Consider the following 12,916-nt stretch of genomic DNA (forward strand, 5'->3'; position numbering starts at 1 on the left):
AAAAAAAAAAATCCCAGACTGTTCCTGACTGACTGACTAAGAAGGCAGTTCGGACGGATTATAGCACTGTGCACACAAACTTCCTCCTAATTTAAACAGTTTTCTAAAGGTGCAAAACAATCTGTCCGAGGGCGATAAGCTGCCGTTCAACGTCAAACGGCTTCACGTCAATCAGTGGGCGGCTTTATACTGTACCGGGCTATGAGACAGTCAAACGAGCTGACATGAACTCGGCTGCCCACACAGTGGCAGCATGAGAGCACAACTTCAAGCTAAAAAAACCGGCTATGACCTGCGTCGAGCTGAAACACACCGGAAGTCGAGCTTTTTTCGTGTTTAAAAATAAAGCCAACAAAACACAGTTTTTCCTGAATTAAATATGACTTCTGAAATTGATTTGCGAAATATAAATAACACATTTAAAAATATATATAACTATATATGATAGAAAGTATCGATTAGCAGGACTGTTATGCCCCCCCTGCATCTGAAACTGTAGCCTATGAAAATAATGATTGGAGTTGAATTATATACATTCTGCTGATTAATATTAGTACGATAATAACACACATAGGTAGGCTTTTAATATGCAGAAAACACTTCAAATCAAAAAGTATATGTTCCATGCCTTGTTCTATATAAATAATTTAGAAATTCAAATAAGATGGAAGTAGATACAAAAAAATCTAATTTAGTGTACTTACTGACTATACTGGAATGTCGAGGTAATTTATTACATTCAGATACACATTTCAAGCACTGCATTGCATTTTTGTTCATAATGTTTCACTTTTCGACCAAACGAAACACCACACACTAAACAATTTAGGTATTAATGTACTAGTGATAAAGAAATAATTAGCAGATATAACTTATTGTCAATGAAGAGAATAGTTTAGAGTGGTTGAAATCTTAAAGTGCGTTATTGCGTAATTTCACCTTTGACTATATAAAACTAAAAGCTTAGTTTTACAAGACAAAAATCACAGGATGAAAGATGTAAATATCATGATGAAATTTACATTAATTCAGTGGTGTATATTTCCATAAAAAATGTGTGGTTAATCAGATTGTGTAAACTCAAATTATATGTAGAAAACATAGGGCTTCGGGGTCCCCTCTGGGTTCATGGACACTTGGCAGTCGCCTGGGTCCAGTGAGTGGCTGTAGAGTTCTTCAAATGCGAAACGACAAATGCCTCTCAATTCATTTTCTTTTCCCCACTACCTCAACACACTCTCCCTTGTCCTCAAGTATTTTATTTTGAAATCCGTCTCCGGAACTACTAGTCGACAGTCAGTGAGCGAAGGGAAAGCAAAGCGATCAGGCGGTAGAAATGGAGAGCACAAGGATTGGGAGGGTGAGCGAAAATGCTGAGGAGACATGGCGTGGCAGCATGACAAAATAAGGAGACTTCAGTTCACCCAAAGGACTTCTGTTGAGCAGGTCAAGGCTGAGGGCTCGAGCTAACTGTCGGGGAGGGGGCGGGATTCTCATTCCGCCTTTCTTTGGTGTTACCTCGTTGAAGCAGTGCGCACAAGCCGCTTGTGCTGGACAGTATCTGCAGAGAAGAAGTCTGTAGCTAACAGCCCACTGTGACAGGAGAAAAGGTAAAAGCGAGTGACTTCTGTTAGCGAACAATCCAGTCAGCGCCGCTGTTTGTTTACAACCAGGATTAGCGCTGCACGGTCATATGGCCACACTATCCATTGTTTGGCAGCGTTGTTGGCGAGTGCACACAACACGCCTGTACTCTTATTTGTGTTTGCTGGAACTGACCTAGTGTTACTGTCGTGTTGTGGCGCAGGGACATGCATGATTAACTAGCTAATGTTGAGCATGGCTAAGAGCAGCTAGGCTAATGTTAGCATGCAAAAAGTGACAAAGTGCCACATGGGGCTCTGGGGTAACCTAGCTACCTGTCAAAGGTAGAGGAACTGTCCAGGCATGTCCTTAGACTCAAACAATTCCCCCCAAGGCATATAATCAGTATCATAACATTCATGTTGAAATAACACTTATCTCATAATGTAACTGTCATAAATGACACCTGTGATAAGTGCCACAGCTTGTCTGTGTCCTTGGGTTTGCACATGAGGAAAACAAAACACTCTATTGTTGACTCTTGCAAATGTGACAGTGTAGTGTCATAAACTTAATTGGAACAACTTCATCTTAATGTTGCCATCCAGCATAATTTCAGGATGTATTAAATGCTTTATATGTGCACCGCAAACACATTTGTCTATTTGTCCAACAGAAATAAGCAATGAGTTGACTAAGAAATAACTCTGCTTTGTCTGATCTCAGCTTGATAGGTCCCCTTGTGCATTCGGGTTGCTCAGTATGAGTCGAAATGGGTGGACAAAGAAGAAAGCCAATGCCAGTGATGACAATGGTTGGGCTGAAACGGTGAGTATTTCTCAATCAGCAATGCATGATAGAAATTCAGCTTCTTCACATGCAGTGGTGAGTGATCTGAAAGTGATTCATCTTCTTCTGTCAATGCTCTTCTGCATGTGTGCAGGGTGGCTACATGGCCACCAAAATCTCCAAGTTGGACCAGCAATTTGAACTCGATGCCCCCAGAGAAAAACAAAAAGAGGGCACATGCTCTAACATCTTCAGTGGAGTGGCTATTTATGTTAATGGATACACAGGTAATCTTCTGCTACATTCTTAATTTATAACGTGTTACTCCTTTGTCTGGTGTCCTTCGCTCACAGTTTCTTCAGTCCGTCACAGTATAAATGATTAATCACTGACAATTTAAATGATCTTCCCCATATGTCCCAGTAGCCTGAACAAAAACAAGCTTTCTGCATTGTGGCTGTACAGGACACAGGCATTATCTGCGATTGTGATGTTTTATCCAACTCCACGAGTATCTGTTCAGGTCACCTTACGCAGAAGATGAGTTGCTGCACTTTTACCCATGCGATCAGATCAGAGGGTCTTTTGTGTTATGCCATTATCTTTTCAAGTTAAAGTACTTCAACCCAGTATGATGTTGCCAAATTGCTGCAGGTGGGAGGGTTTAAATGGAAGTGAATGTGTTTCGGTGTTTCAAGCTGTCTTTTTGCTTCCTGTGTGTATTGGTTTTTAGGAACATAACATTATAATTTTTTGGGGGGGTTACTGTTTTTTTGCCGGTTTGTGTGCAGAACCAAGTGCAGATGAGTTGCGGAGACTGATGATGCTGCATGGTGGCCAGTTCCACATCTACTACTCTCGTACCAAGACCACCCACATCATTGCCAATAACCTGCCCAATTGCAAAATTCAGGAGCTCAAAGGAGAAAAGGTCATGAGACCAGAGTGGATCACAGACAGGTCAGTTATATGTACACGTTGTGGGTACTTTGATAATAATAATAATAATAATAATAATAATGATACAATTGACATTCTTCAACATCACCTAAAAAAACTCTGTTTAAACTTTGTCATTTGTTTAAATCAGCATCAAAGCTGGTCGGCTTCTGCCTTACCTACAGTACCAGTTGTACACGAAACAAAAAGGTCTGCTCTTTCCTGGCATGACTCTGCGCCAGACCTCAGAGATCGCAGGGCCGAGCCATGGGATGCTGCAGATGAACGTCCATCAAAACCTTCATTTGCCACAGTATAATGCTCAGTGCTCTGTTGCCAGTTATGACCAGTCCTCGAACTGCCAATATAGAGCCAATGCTAACCCTAGCAACAGTCAACCTCAGTCTATCCAGCACCGCTCTGCAGCTCACTTCAGTAACCAGCCAAGTCACTTAGAATCCAGTCACCTCAATAACGTTCACAGACAAAGAAGCCCTTTACATACCCACCCTGTGTGTAACCCCAGACCCACAAAGCCACCACAGTCTACTATTCAAACACCTCATCCTAATCTCCAGCACCAGAGAGGTGGCCAACAACAACCTCAGACCAACACTTGCAATACACACCAGAGTGGCTGCAAAGAAGTGGAATTAAAACTGTGAGTATAGGATGGTTCTTAATTGTTTTAGTGTCTTTTTAGCGATATTTTCCTTGTAAAGTTTGCATATTTTTACAATTACATTAATACTAAGTAGTCATCTTTTTATCTCACAGAAATGGATTATTGCAGTCTTCATTGGATGTGATGAGCCATGCAATAATGAATGAAATGAAAGAGTGTGGCAAAGAAGATCCTCTCCTGCAGGTTGTGACGGAAGTACCCCTGACCAATGGACACACTCACCTTGTAAATGGTGCCTTAAAGCCAGAGGACCTGTCTCCTGTTACAGATGAACCCTGTGTTTACAAGGAACTGCCTGAATGCAGAGTTATGAGTCTTGCAGATAAAACTCCAGTACAGTTTCAGACTAAACCTGACCCTTATGAGTTTCCCCACAGTCCTCCAAAGCAATGCCACAAAGCAGCCAGTGAGCAAAGACCTAAACCACCTCCACCCACCTATGAAGAGGCTATAAAAGCAACCGAAGCACAGCTACTCCCAAAACGGCTCCAGCCATCCCTTCAAGTTGGTTTAGATTTCAAAAAGACTTCCCTTTCACCTGCATCATGCTCTCTATCACATTCTCCAATTCGACTGAATGGAAGTCACCAGTATGCCTTTTCATCTGAACCTGCCTCAGTTAACAAAACCATCATAACTGACAAACCTGAAACTCCCATTGACCATTCAATATCCCCATCATCAAAGTCTGCACCACAGCTGTTGGCACAAACAGGTGATTTGATCTCCGAGTTCTACTCTCATTCACGTTTACACCAGATCTCCACGTGGAGGACTGGATTTTCTGAATACGTCAATGAACTGCACAGCAAACGAAAAACAGCAGGGAGTGTATCCTTTCCTGGGAAAGACCGACTAAGAAAATCTATAGCCCAGTGCTCTACAGGGTTTGAAGGTAGGAAAGAAAGGATCAATTTAATGTTTTTTTTTACTTTTAAGTCTATTAAATCAAAATCTGTTATTGAAGATATTGATTGCTTATCTTTGTTTTATTGTCAAAACAATGCATCCTGCTGTTTCAGTGTGGCCCATCTAATAACGGCAAAATTTTAAAAACATCTTTGAAATGTGGTGTATCACGATGGACAGTGTTCATTAGTCATCTCAAGCATTTTTGTTAATTTATGAGATATCAGTAAACTGATGGGACATTATGTCAAACTGGAAACTTGAGATTCCTATTTAACTTAGAGGTTCAGTTTTTTTTGCAATTTGAAACCCTATTGACACTCTGATATATCTTTATGTCTCAGGTACATCAGCACTGAACAGTGTTAAATCTTGTGTTCTTCATGTGGACATGGATTGTTTTTTTGTGTCTGTGGGGATCCGTCATCGGCCAGACCTTAAAGGTAAACCTGTGTACCCTCAGTTAAAAAAACAAAACAAAACTTCTTTATGAGTATCAAAGATATATAGAGTTCTCAGGGCTTGTTTGAGTTGGTGGTTTTCTTGCAGGGAAACCTGTAGCTGTGACCAGTAACCGTGGACAGGGCAGAGTGCCCCTGAGACCAGGGGCCAACCCTCAGCTGGAGCAGCAGTACTACCAAAGGAGATACAGTCACCCTCAACCTGGTGAGACTGTTAAAAAATTCTTTCAGACTTGCACTGAAAGGCCACCTTGCCTTGCTGCGTTGCTGCCTTGCCTTTTACAGATTGTGTGATACAAGGCTTTGCCAGGATGAAACTAACTGATGTCTAATAAACACTAAGCTGTCCAAAGTTACATAGCCAATGTCTGAAAAGGACTCTACTCACTCTGTTTGTCCTTGAGAGTCTTGTACTTTGCTCCAGTGTACTCTGTGTATAAATGACCAAAAGTACCCTTGTTCTGACCCTTAGAGATGACCGATGATGATCTACACACAACTCCTTCACAAGAGAGTCCAGAGTCCTATACCAAGGGAGTAGACCCAGATGCTGCTGCCCTTTCAATGGCTGAGATTGCATCCTGCAGTTATGAGGCTAGGTAAGATAATAACACGTGGACATGTGTGTCTCATTGATTTTAAACAGCACAAATAACGATGTTTTGTATTAACAAAATCTGCTGTCTCTCACAGGCAAGCTGGTGTGAGGAATGGCATGTTTTTTGGCAAAGCGAAACAGTTATGCCCATCGCTGCAGTCAGTACCATATGATTTTGAGGCTTATAAAGAGGTGGCTCTTACCATGTATGAGATTCTGGCTGGGTACGAATAGCTCACAGGCTGTTACTTTTTACTCACTTCCCTGTTATTGACCTGTAGAATGACCTAAAACACTCTCTTTCACTTATGTGTTAATTTTTTTTTTTTTTCAGTTATACCCATGACATTGAGGCTCTGAGCTGTGATGAAGTGTTGATAGATGGTTCTGCTGTGCTTGCTGAGTTGGGGATCAGCCCAGAAGATCTTGCCAAAGCGATCAGAGCAGAAATCAAGGAGAAAACAGGATGCTGTGCCTCAGTGGGCATGGGTGAGCTTGTGTCTTATGCCAGAAAATTAAACCAGACTGTGTTTTTATTTTACAAATTCAATCTAACTTCTCATCTGTTCAGGGTCCAACATCCTGTTGGCTCGGCTAGCGACCCGAAAGGCAAAGCCAGAGGGACAGCACTTCTTGAGGTCTGAAGATGTGGATGATTTTATTAGGGACCTGCCAGTGACCAACTTACCAGGTAAATGTACAGCACCACCTGCTGGTCTTGTTCATTAGACGTTTAGCTTTTGTGTGAAAAATCAGTGACTAAATGATTTTTTTTTCTCTAGGTGTAGGGCCTGTTATGGGCAGAAAGTTGGCTGCTGTAGGTGTTATTTCATGTGGGGACCTCCGACAGGTGTCTCTGTCTCAGCTGCAGAAGAAGTTTGGACCACGAACTGGACAAACCCTGTTCCGCTTCTGCAGAGGGCTGGATGACAGACCTGTTCGATATGAGAAGGAAAGAAAGTCTGTCTCAGCTGAGATGAACTACAACATTCGCTTTACAAAGGTTAGACCAGTTCCAGGTCTCTCATTTCCTTTTTTTTGACAACTTCCTTGAGTTTTCATTCTCTTTTTTTCTTACCTTCTTGTCCTCATCCCGTGTGATCAGATTGATGAGGCAGAGTGTTTCCTGACCAACTTATCCATGGAGGTGCAAAGACGCCTACAAGAGGCAGGGCTGCGGGGTCGCAGAGTCACCCTTAAGGTTATGGTTCGCAAAGTTGGCGCTCCACTGGAACCGGCTAAATATGGTGGTCATAGTATTTGTGATAATCTAGCCAGGTAAGAAAATAACACATGAGTGATTGATAATGTTCTCCTTCTATTGCTTTTACATGTCACTGTGTTTCTGTTGACTCATATTTATCTGTCTTGCACTGTCAGGACTGTCATGCTTGCTCAATCCAGTGACAATGGTCAGCTGATTGCCGCTGCAGTCATCAAGCTGTTCCATGCCATGAAGTTGCAGGTTCAAGACCTGAGAGGGGTCGGCATTCAGGTTCAGCTTCTTGAAAGAAATCAATCTGTCTGCCCGGACTCCACGGGTCATGGGTCACGCTCCATCAAAGAAATGTTATTCGGCCAGAGAGTGAGTGCCCTATCCCACAACAGAGGTTTGTAAAATGTTTTTGTGTCTACGTTTGTGACTGTGATGCTGTCTTCAAAGTTATTTGAGTTCAAGATCAATTTTACAGATGCTGCAGATAATAATGACCATCAGGAAAAGACTTCCTCAACCACAGCCACATTACCTGGCTCCTCTCCACATCCTCAATCTTCTCCAGAGCCGGTCCCAGGGACAAGCAAAGACCAGCTGGTATGCAGACAAACTCCAAAACATTCTCGAACATGTCTCAACTTCAGTATTGAGGTCCCCTCCCCTTCACAGGTGAGGACTTGAAAGTTATTTTTGATTTCTTCAAAAAGGACTGAACAATGAATAATTGCCCTCTGGGGACAATAAAATTATTTGTGAGTCTTAAAACCTTTTTGAACAAATTGCTTCTTTTTTGATATTAAAGGTGGATCGTTCTGTTTTGGAAGCTCTGCCTGCAGAACTGAGAGAACAAGTGGAGCAGTCGTGGACTCTTCGAGAAAGAAGAACAAATACCTCGCGTTCACCCAGTCCACAGCCCTCTTCTCTGCTTCCACAACCCACTTGTAATCGCTCTCGTCCTACCTCCCCTCTTTCTTTTTCTGCCTCTGGACCTGCACCACACACTTCTCCTGCAGGAACCTTTGTTTTACAGATTCCAAACCAGCCAGACAGTCCAGGAATTGTACTAGAACTGCCTAACATTTCACAAGTAAGGATGCGTGTTGAGAGGTTGAGACCTCAGTGTGTTATGAGTGTGATGATTATCAAGTTGTATGTACATTTTAAGCACAAAGAGCAGGAACATCAAACCGCCTTTCTTTCATTACTGGAACATCTGCTGCAATGGAAAAAAGCATGAGAAAACCCTGTTTTTGAGAACATTAAAAAGCCTTTAGATTAGATGTGTAATTTTTTTTTTTATTCTCTTATGTATAAAACAGAGGCACACATTTTTCTAATGTGGTCTTTTTTATTGCTAACATGTGGTTCCTTTAGTGGAAGAAAGCTGTTATTTTTTATTATTGTTTTTAAAACATTGAAGTGTCTCTGGGCAAGACACTGAACCCCTAACAGCCCATTCCCCTTCCCAGCTGTGCAGTACTGGTCCAAGCCCAGTAGAAATTGGGAAGGGTTTTGTCAGGAAGGGCTCCGGCGTAGAAACTGTGCCAAATCAACATGCGGACAATGATCCGCTGTGGCGAATCATTGTGATCTCACGGGATAAGCCGAAAGGACAAAAAAAAATAGTTATTAAAACATCTACTCTTTTTCTTGTCCTTTTGTAATACTTGGGTGATGGGAGCAAACTTTAAGCACATATTCTCAGACCATGCTAATGAAAAAATGTCACAAATATGAGTGCTAGCACAACTGTACTTTGCTACAAATATACATTATATTAATGCACACGATGTGAAACCCTAATTCCGCTCTTTAGACTTTCAGCTTCACTCTCTGTTCTGTGACTATAGGTTGATCCAGATGTATTTGCTGCCCTTCCTAAAGAGCTCCAGGAAGAACTGACGTCTGCCTATAACCGCATAACAACTGTCCAGCCTCAGGCAAAAATGTGTAAGTCCCTAGATTAATTAGTTGTAAAGAAATGGCTTTTTCTTTCTCAACCGTTATCAGCATGCGTGTTCTCGTCGCATACTTTTTTCCCCTTTGTTTCGTTTTGTGTTTTTACTAGTGGAGCAGAAGAATCCACTGCTGCAGTTAAAACAGCCAGCAGGAGGAATTTGCACTGGTCGGGTGAAGCGGCGCTACAAGAGAAAACATACAGTGAGTCCTGTTAAAAAAGGACCATCACCTCTGAAGAAACGTCACATAACAAACAGCCCAGCCAAAACCCTACCAATTCCAAGGTCACAGGAAACAACAAACATAGTAAAGGTGAGCCAATAAACTTTTTCATGCATGACAATGAAGTCCTAAAGGTGCCAGTAAGGTAGGTAGAGATGGTTTATATCGGTTTTAATGTGACTTTTCTCTCGAGCTCACATCTGTTTTTCCTTCCCAGACTGACAGTGGACCCTCCACATCCTCTTCAAAACTGGACATCCCAGAGTCTGTATCTAAATTTGTTCCTCGTTCGGCCCCAGCTTTAGCCGGAGCCTATGATCTGACAGACATTAAAACACTCCTACGAGAATGGGTCACAACCATAACAGGTACAGGTATAATGCCAGCATATGCAATTGATTTTGTTGTTTGTGAAATAGCAGACATGTAAATCACCTCTTAATTTTGTTAGAACCCATGGAAGAGGACATCCTGCAGGTGGTGAAATACTGCACTGAACTGATCGAGGATAAAGATCTGGAGAAGTTGGATTTGATTATAAAATACATGAAAAGGCAAGTACTGCACAGCTTTGCCGCATTCATCACTTTCTCTCCCTCGCTTTTTTGTTTTAAATTATTACTTAAGTTTTATGTTTGTTTTTTTTTCTCTTCTTTACAGACTCATGCAGCAGTCGGTGGAGTCTGTTTGGAGTATGGCTTTTGACTTCATCCTAGACAATGTGCAGGTTGTTGTGCAACAGGCTTATGGTAGCACCCTGAAGATCACCTAAACACAAGGAAGGATTATTGTTTTCACTGTGTCACTGTTACCATTACCACCTAATGTTTTGTCTCGCTTTATTTTTACAAGGCCCTCTGCACTTATGACATTTGAATGATGATTTTTCCTTCTCTTCAGCAACCTTTCTAAGTAGCCTCCCCCACAAATTTAACATAAAAATGTGTTACAAGAACCATGGAAGTATTTAATGAGAGTATAAGCAGTACAGTTGTCTTTCTGTACTTTCTCTTTCAGGGACAAGTAACACAAACTGAAGGTCAGGAAATCTAGTTAGCATCTACTTATCAAAACCCAGAACAGTGATAATCGTAGCAGCTTTTTTCAAAATTTACCATTTTTCATATGTGGTTCTTTTTTTTTTTTTTTTTAATGCCAAGACTAGTTTCTATACCCATATGAAATGTATCTTAAGATTCTTTCATGCAATGCTTGACCATTTCTTTTACATCCAGTAAAGCCAAGGAATTGTAAGACTTTAAACCTGTTTTCCTGGTGAGTATTTTCCATCCGGTAAAACAGTTGAGTTGCCCTTATTTGTCCAGGGATTAAAAATTTATACACAGGTATATAAGGGTTTATTGTTTGTTTATGTATGCACTCAAATGAGTGTAAAATAATGACAGTGGTGAACATAACCATCATATTCAAATAATCATTTAGTTTTTTGGGAAAGTGGTCAGCCTTGTAGCATTCCTCAAACACATCATTTAAAAAATGGTAGGCTTATAAATACATTTTTAAAATGTTTTCCCGTTTCTTTGGTGCTCCATGCCACTTGTACTGACCTGTGAAAAACCTACTACTGTTGTGTCACAAAAGCAGTAAAACATGGTGTTTTAGTCTAGTATCTTTTTTCCTTTTCTCTTGCAAAAGAAAGTGCCAAACTCTATTATAGTATGTAAATAAGGTTTTTAAAGTTCCTTTTTTAAGGTTTTAAAAGAAAATATGTATGTAGAGGACTTACCTCTTGTATTGTTTACATGTACTGAAATCTTAGTAACTGTCTTTAAATTGTAAATCTCACTCTTTAATTGTTTGTAAGTGTTCCAAAATGGAAATCAGAAGCTGGCCAAAGTACTTTATATGAGGTTAACTGTTGATTCTCAGTAGCACTCTGACTTTGGGAGGATGTTGACAGGGGTTATGGCAATCAATAAGTAGCCTATGCATTGATTTTTTTGACTAATATGTGAGATGTCCCTTCTAGATAATGTAACATTTCATACAGCTTTGTATATTGACTAAATCTTGGTATTCAAGCGTGTTTTCACTGGTTTCATAAATCTGAATATAGGAATAGATTTGCATAGGAACAGGTGATCAGATTTTTATCTCTGTAACCTATGTTGTGTACTTAAGACATTTGCAACATTTCTATGGTTTGTGTGTATTTCTGTGACGTTAACCATTATAATGGTGATTAGATGTACTCAGCCAGTGCGGCTGGCAGGCTTGTGACCTCACCATGTAATGCGTGTGGATAAAAAGTTAGTTTAAAACCGTATCCCTATATGCAAACCAAATCAGTCTGTCAGTTTTTAACTTTGCTGAAATGAATGTAATTCATGATGTACAAGTATCTATTTACTTTCAAGATGCTTCTCTTCACCTGTCATATCTTTTCTGAAAGGAATGGCCAGGAGTTAAAATTGGCCAGTCTTGTCTTCTCTAAACTGGCTTGTGCCTGAAGACCTGAAGCTGTGAACTTGTTTGTAAGTTTTATAAATCTTGGTAATAAACTCTGTATTAATTAATTTGTCTTTTGTTTTTCCCAAGGTACTGACCGACCCACTACAATAAGGTGTTACATGATAATGTTGTTTCTGCAAATTATCTTTGAAAGGGGGAAATGGTTCTTCTCATACAGCCATAATCCAAACTGGTAAAAAGGATGTAAAAGCTTAAGCTTAACATTCTCTATCTTCATTAATGCTTTTTAAATAAAACTTTATTGAACTTTCCAAAATTATGGCCACTCTTAATAAATACAGAACGCAAAAATAATAAAAGAGCGCTATCTTAATTAAAGTGCCCCTGATCCGACATACACTGAGCATCCACAACATTACCACCTGGTGGTTTAATATACAAATATTATGAACTAATAAATGTATCATTAAGTTTGAACAACCACATAGCAGTTAAAATCAGCTCCACCTTTACCAACAGTCATGTTTGACCCTTTTTTTTTTAAATTTATTACTGTACATGTTTTGCCATAATTACAATCATTGCTAGTAGTTACTAATAATTGAAATCACTATCAGCATTTGTTAGATTGGCTGAGTGTTGAACATCTGACTGCAGGTATATGAGGTAGGGGTGTCTAAACACATCCAAACATGCACCAAGGTAATAGACTCACGTCCATAAACCTAGTGTTACATGTTTGTGAATTTTACCATCATGTTGTTGCATCATGTTCTGACTGTTGCCACTTTCTGTTCTATTAAGCTCTACATAGTTTTGAGGAAAGGAAACCCAGAATTTCGTTTTCCTTTATTTTCCTTTATTCTTGGATAAATTACCCGGATATAGTTTGTTTGACGTCAACATATCTCTCGTGACGTTACATCCGCTGCGGCCGTTTAACAGACGTGTTTAATAACTTCTTTATTCTAGTGATGGCGAGATGAAGCTTCATGAAGCATTAAAAGCTTTTCATTAAATTGGTTCACTCACTGGCAAAGCTTGCGGACGCTTCATTTGTTCTACTAAGCCAGATACTGAACGAAAACAGGTCAAGCTATCACAATGACATTCACGGCCAT

General features: G+C 40.3%; 1 protein-coding gene across 2 annotated transcripts; it reads left to right on the top strand.

Moving 5' to 3' along the window:
• Positions 1-1,286: 1,286 nt before the first annotated feature.
• Positions 1,287-11,899, top strand: rev1 (REV1 DNA directed polymerase). Of its 2 annotated transcripts, XM_067515680.1 has the most exons (22): positions 1,287-1,610; positions 2,311-2,412; positions 2,528-2,660; positions 3,165-3,333; positions 3,464-3,973; positions 4,090-4,892; positions 5,251-5,349; positions 5,456-5,572; positions 5,840-5,966; positions 6,061-6,189; positions 6,300-6,454; positions 6,537-6,656; positions 6,748-6,968; positions 7,071-7,243; positions 7,346-7,575; positions 7,657-7,850; positions 7,984-8,268; positions 9,032-9,131; positions 9,250-9,452; positions 9,580-9,730; positions 9,814-9,916; positions 10,023-11,899. In XM_067515680.1, the coding sequence occupies exons 2-22, from the start codon at positions 2,347-2,349 to the stop codon at positions 10,132-10,134; spliced, it is 4,200 nt and encodes a 1,399-aa protein (XP_067371781.1). In that variant the 5' UTR covers positions 1,287-1,610; positions 2,311-2,346; the 3' UTR covers positions 10,135-11,899. The 2 variants fall into 2 exon arrangements, with proteins under 2 accessions (XP_067371781.1, XP_067371782.1); XM_067515681.1 differs by lacking the exon at positions 2,528-2,660.
• The last annotated feature ends 1,017 nt before the right edge of the window (positions 11,900-12,916 follow it).

The sequence above is a fragment of the Channa argus genome, chromosome 9, assembly GCF_033026475.1.
Source record: "Channa argus isolate prfri chromosome 9, Channa argus male v1.0, whole genome shotgun sequence".
NCBI lineage: Eukaryota > Metazoa > Chordata > Actinopteri > Anabantiformes > Channidae > Channa > Channa argus.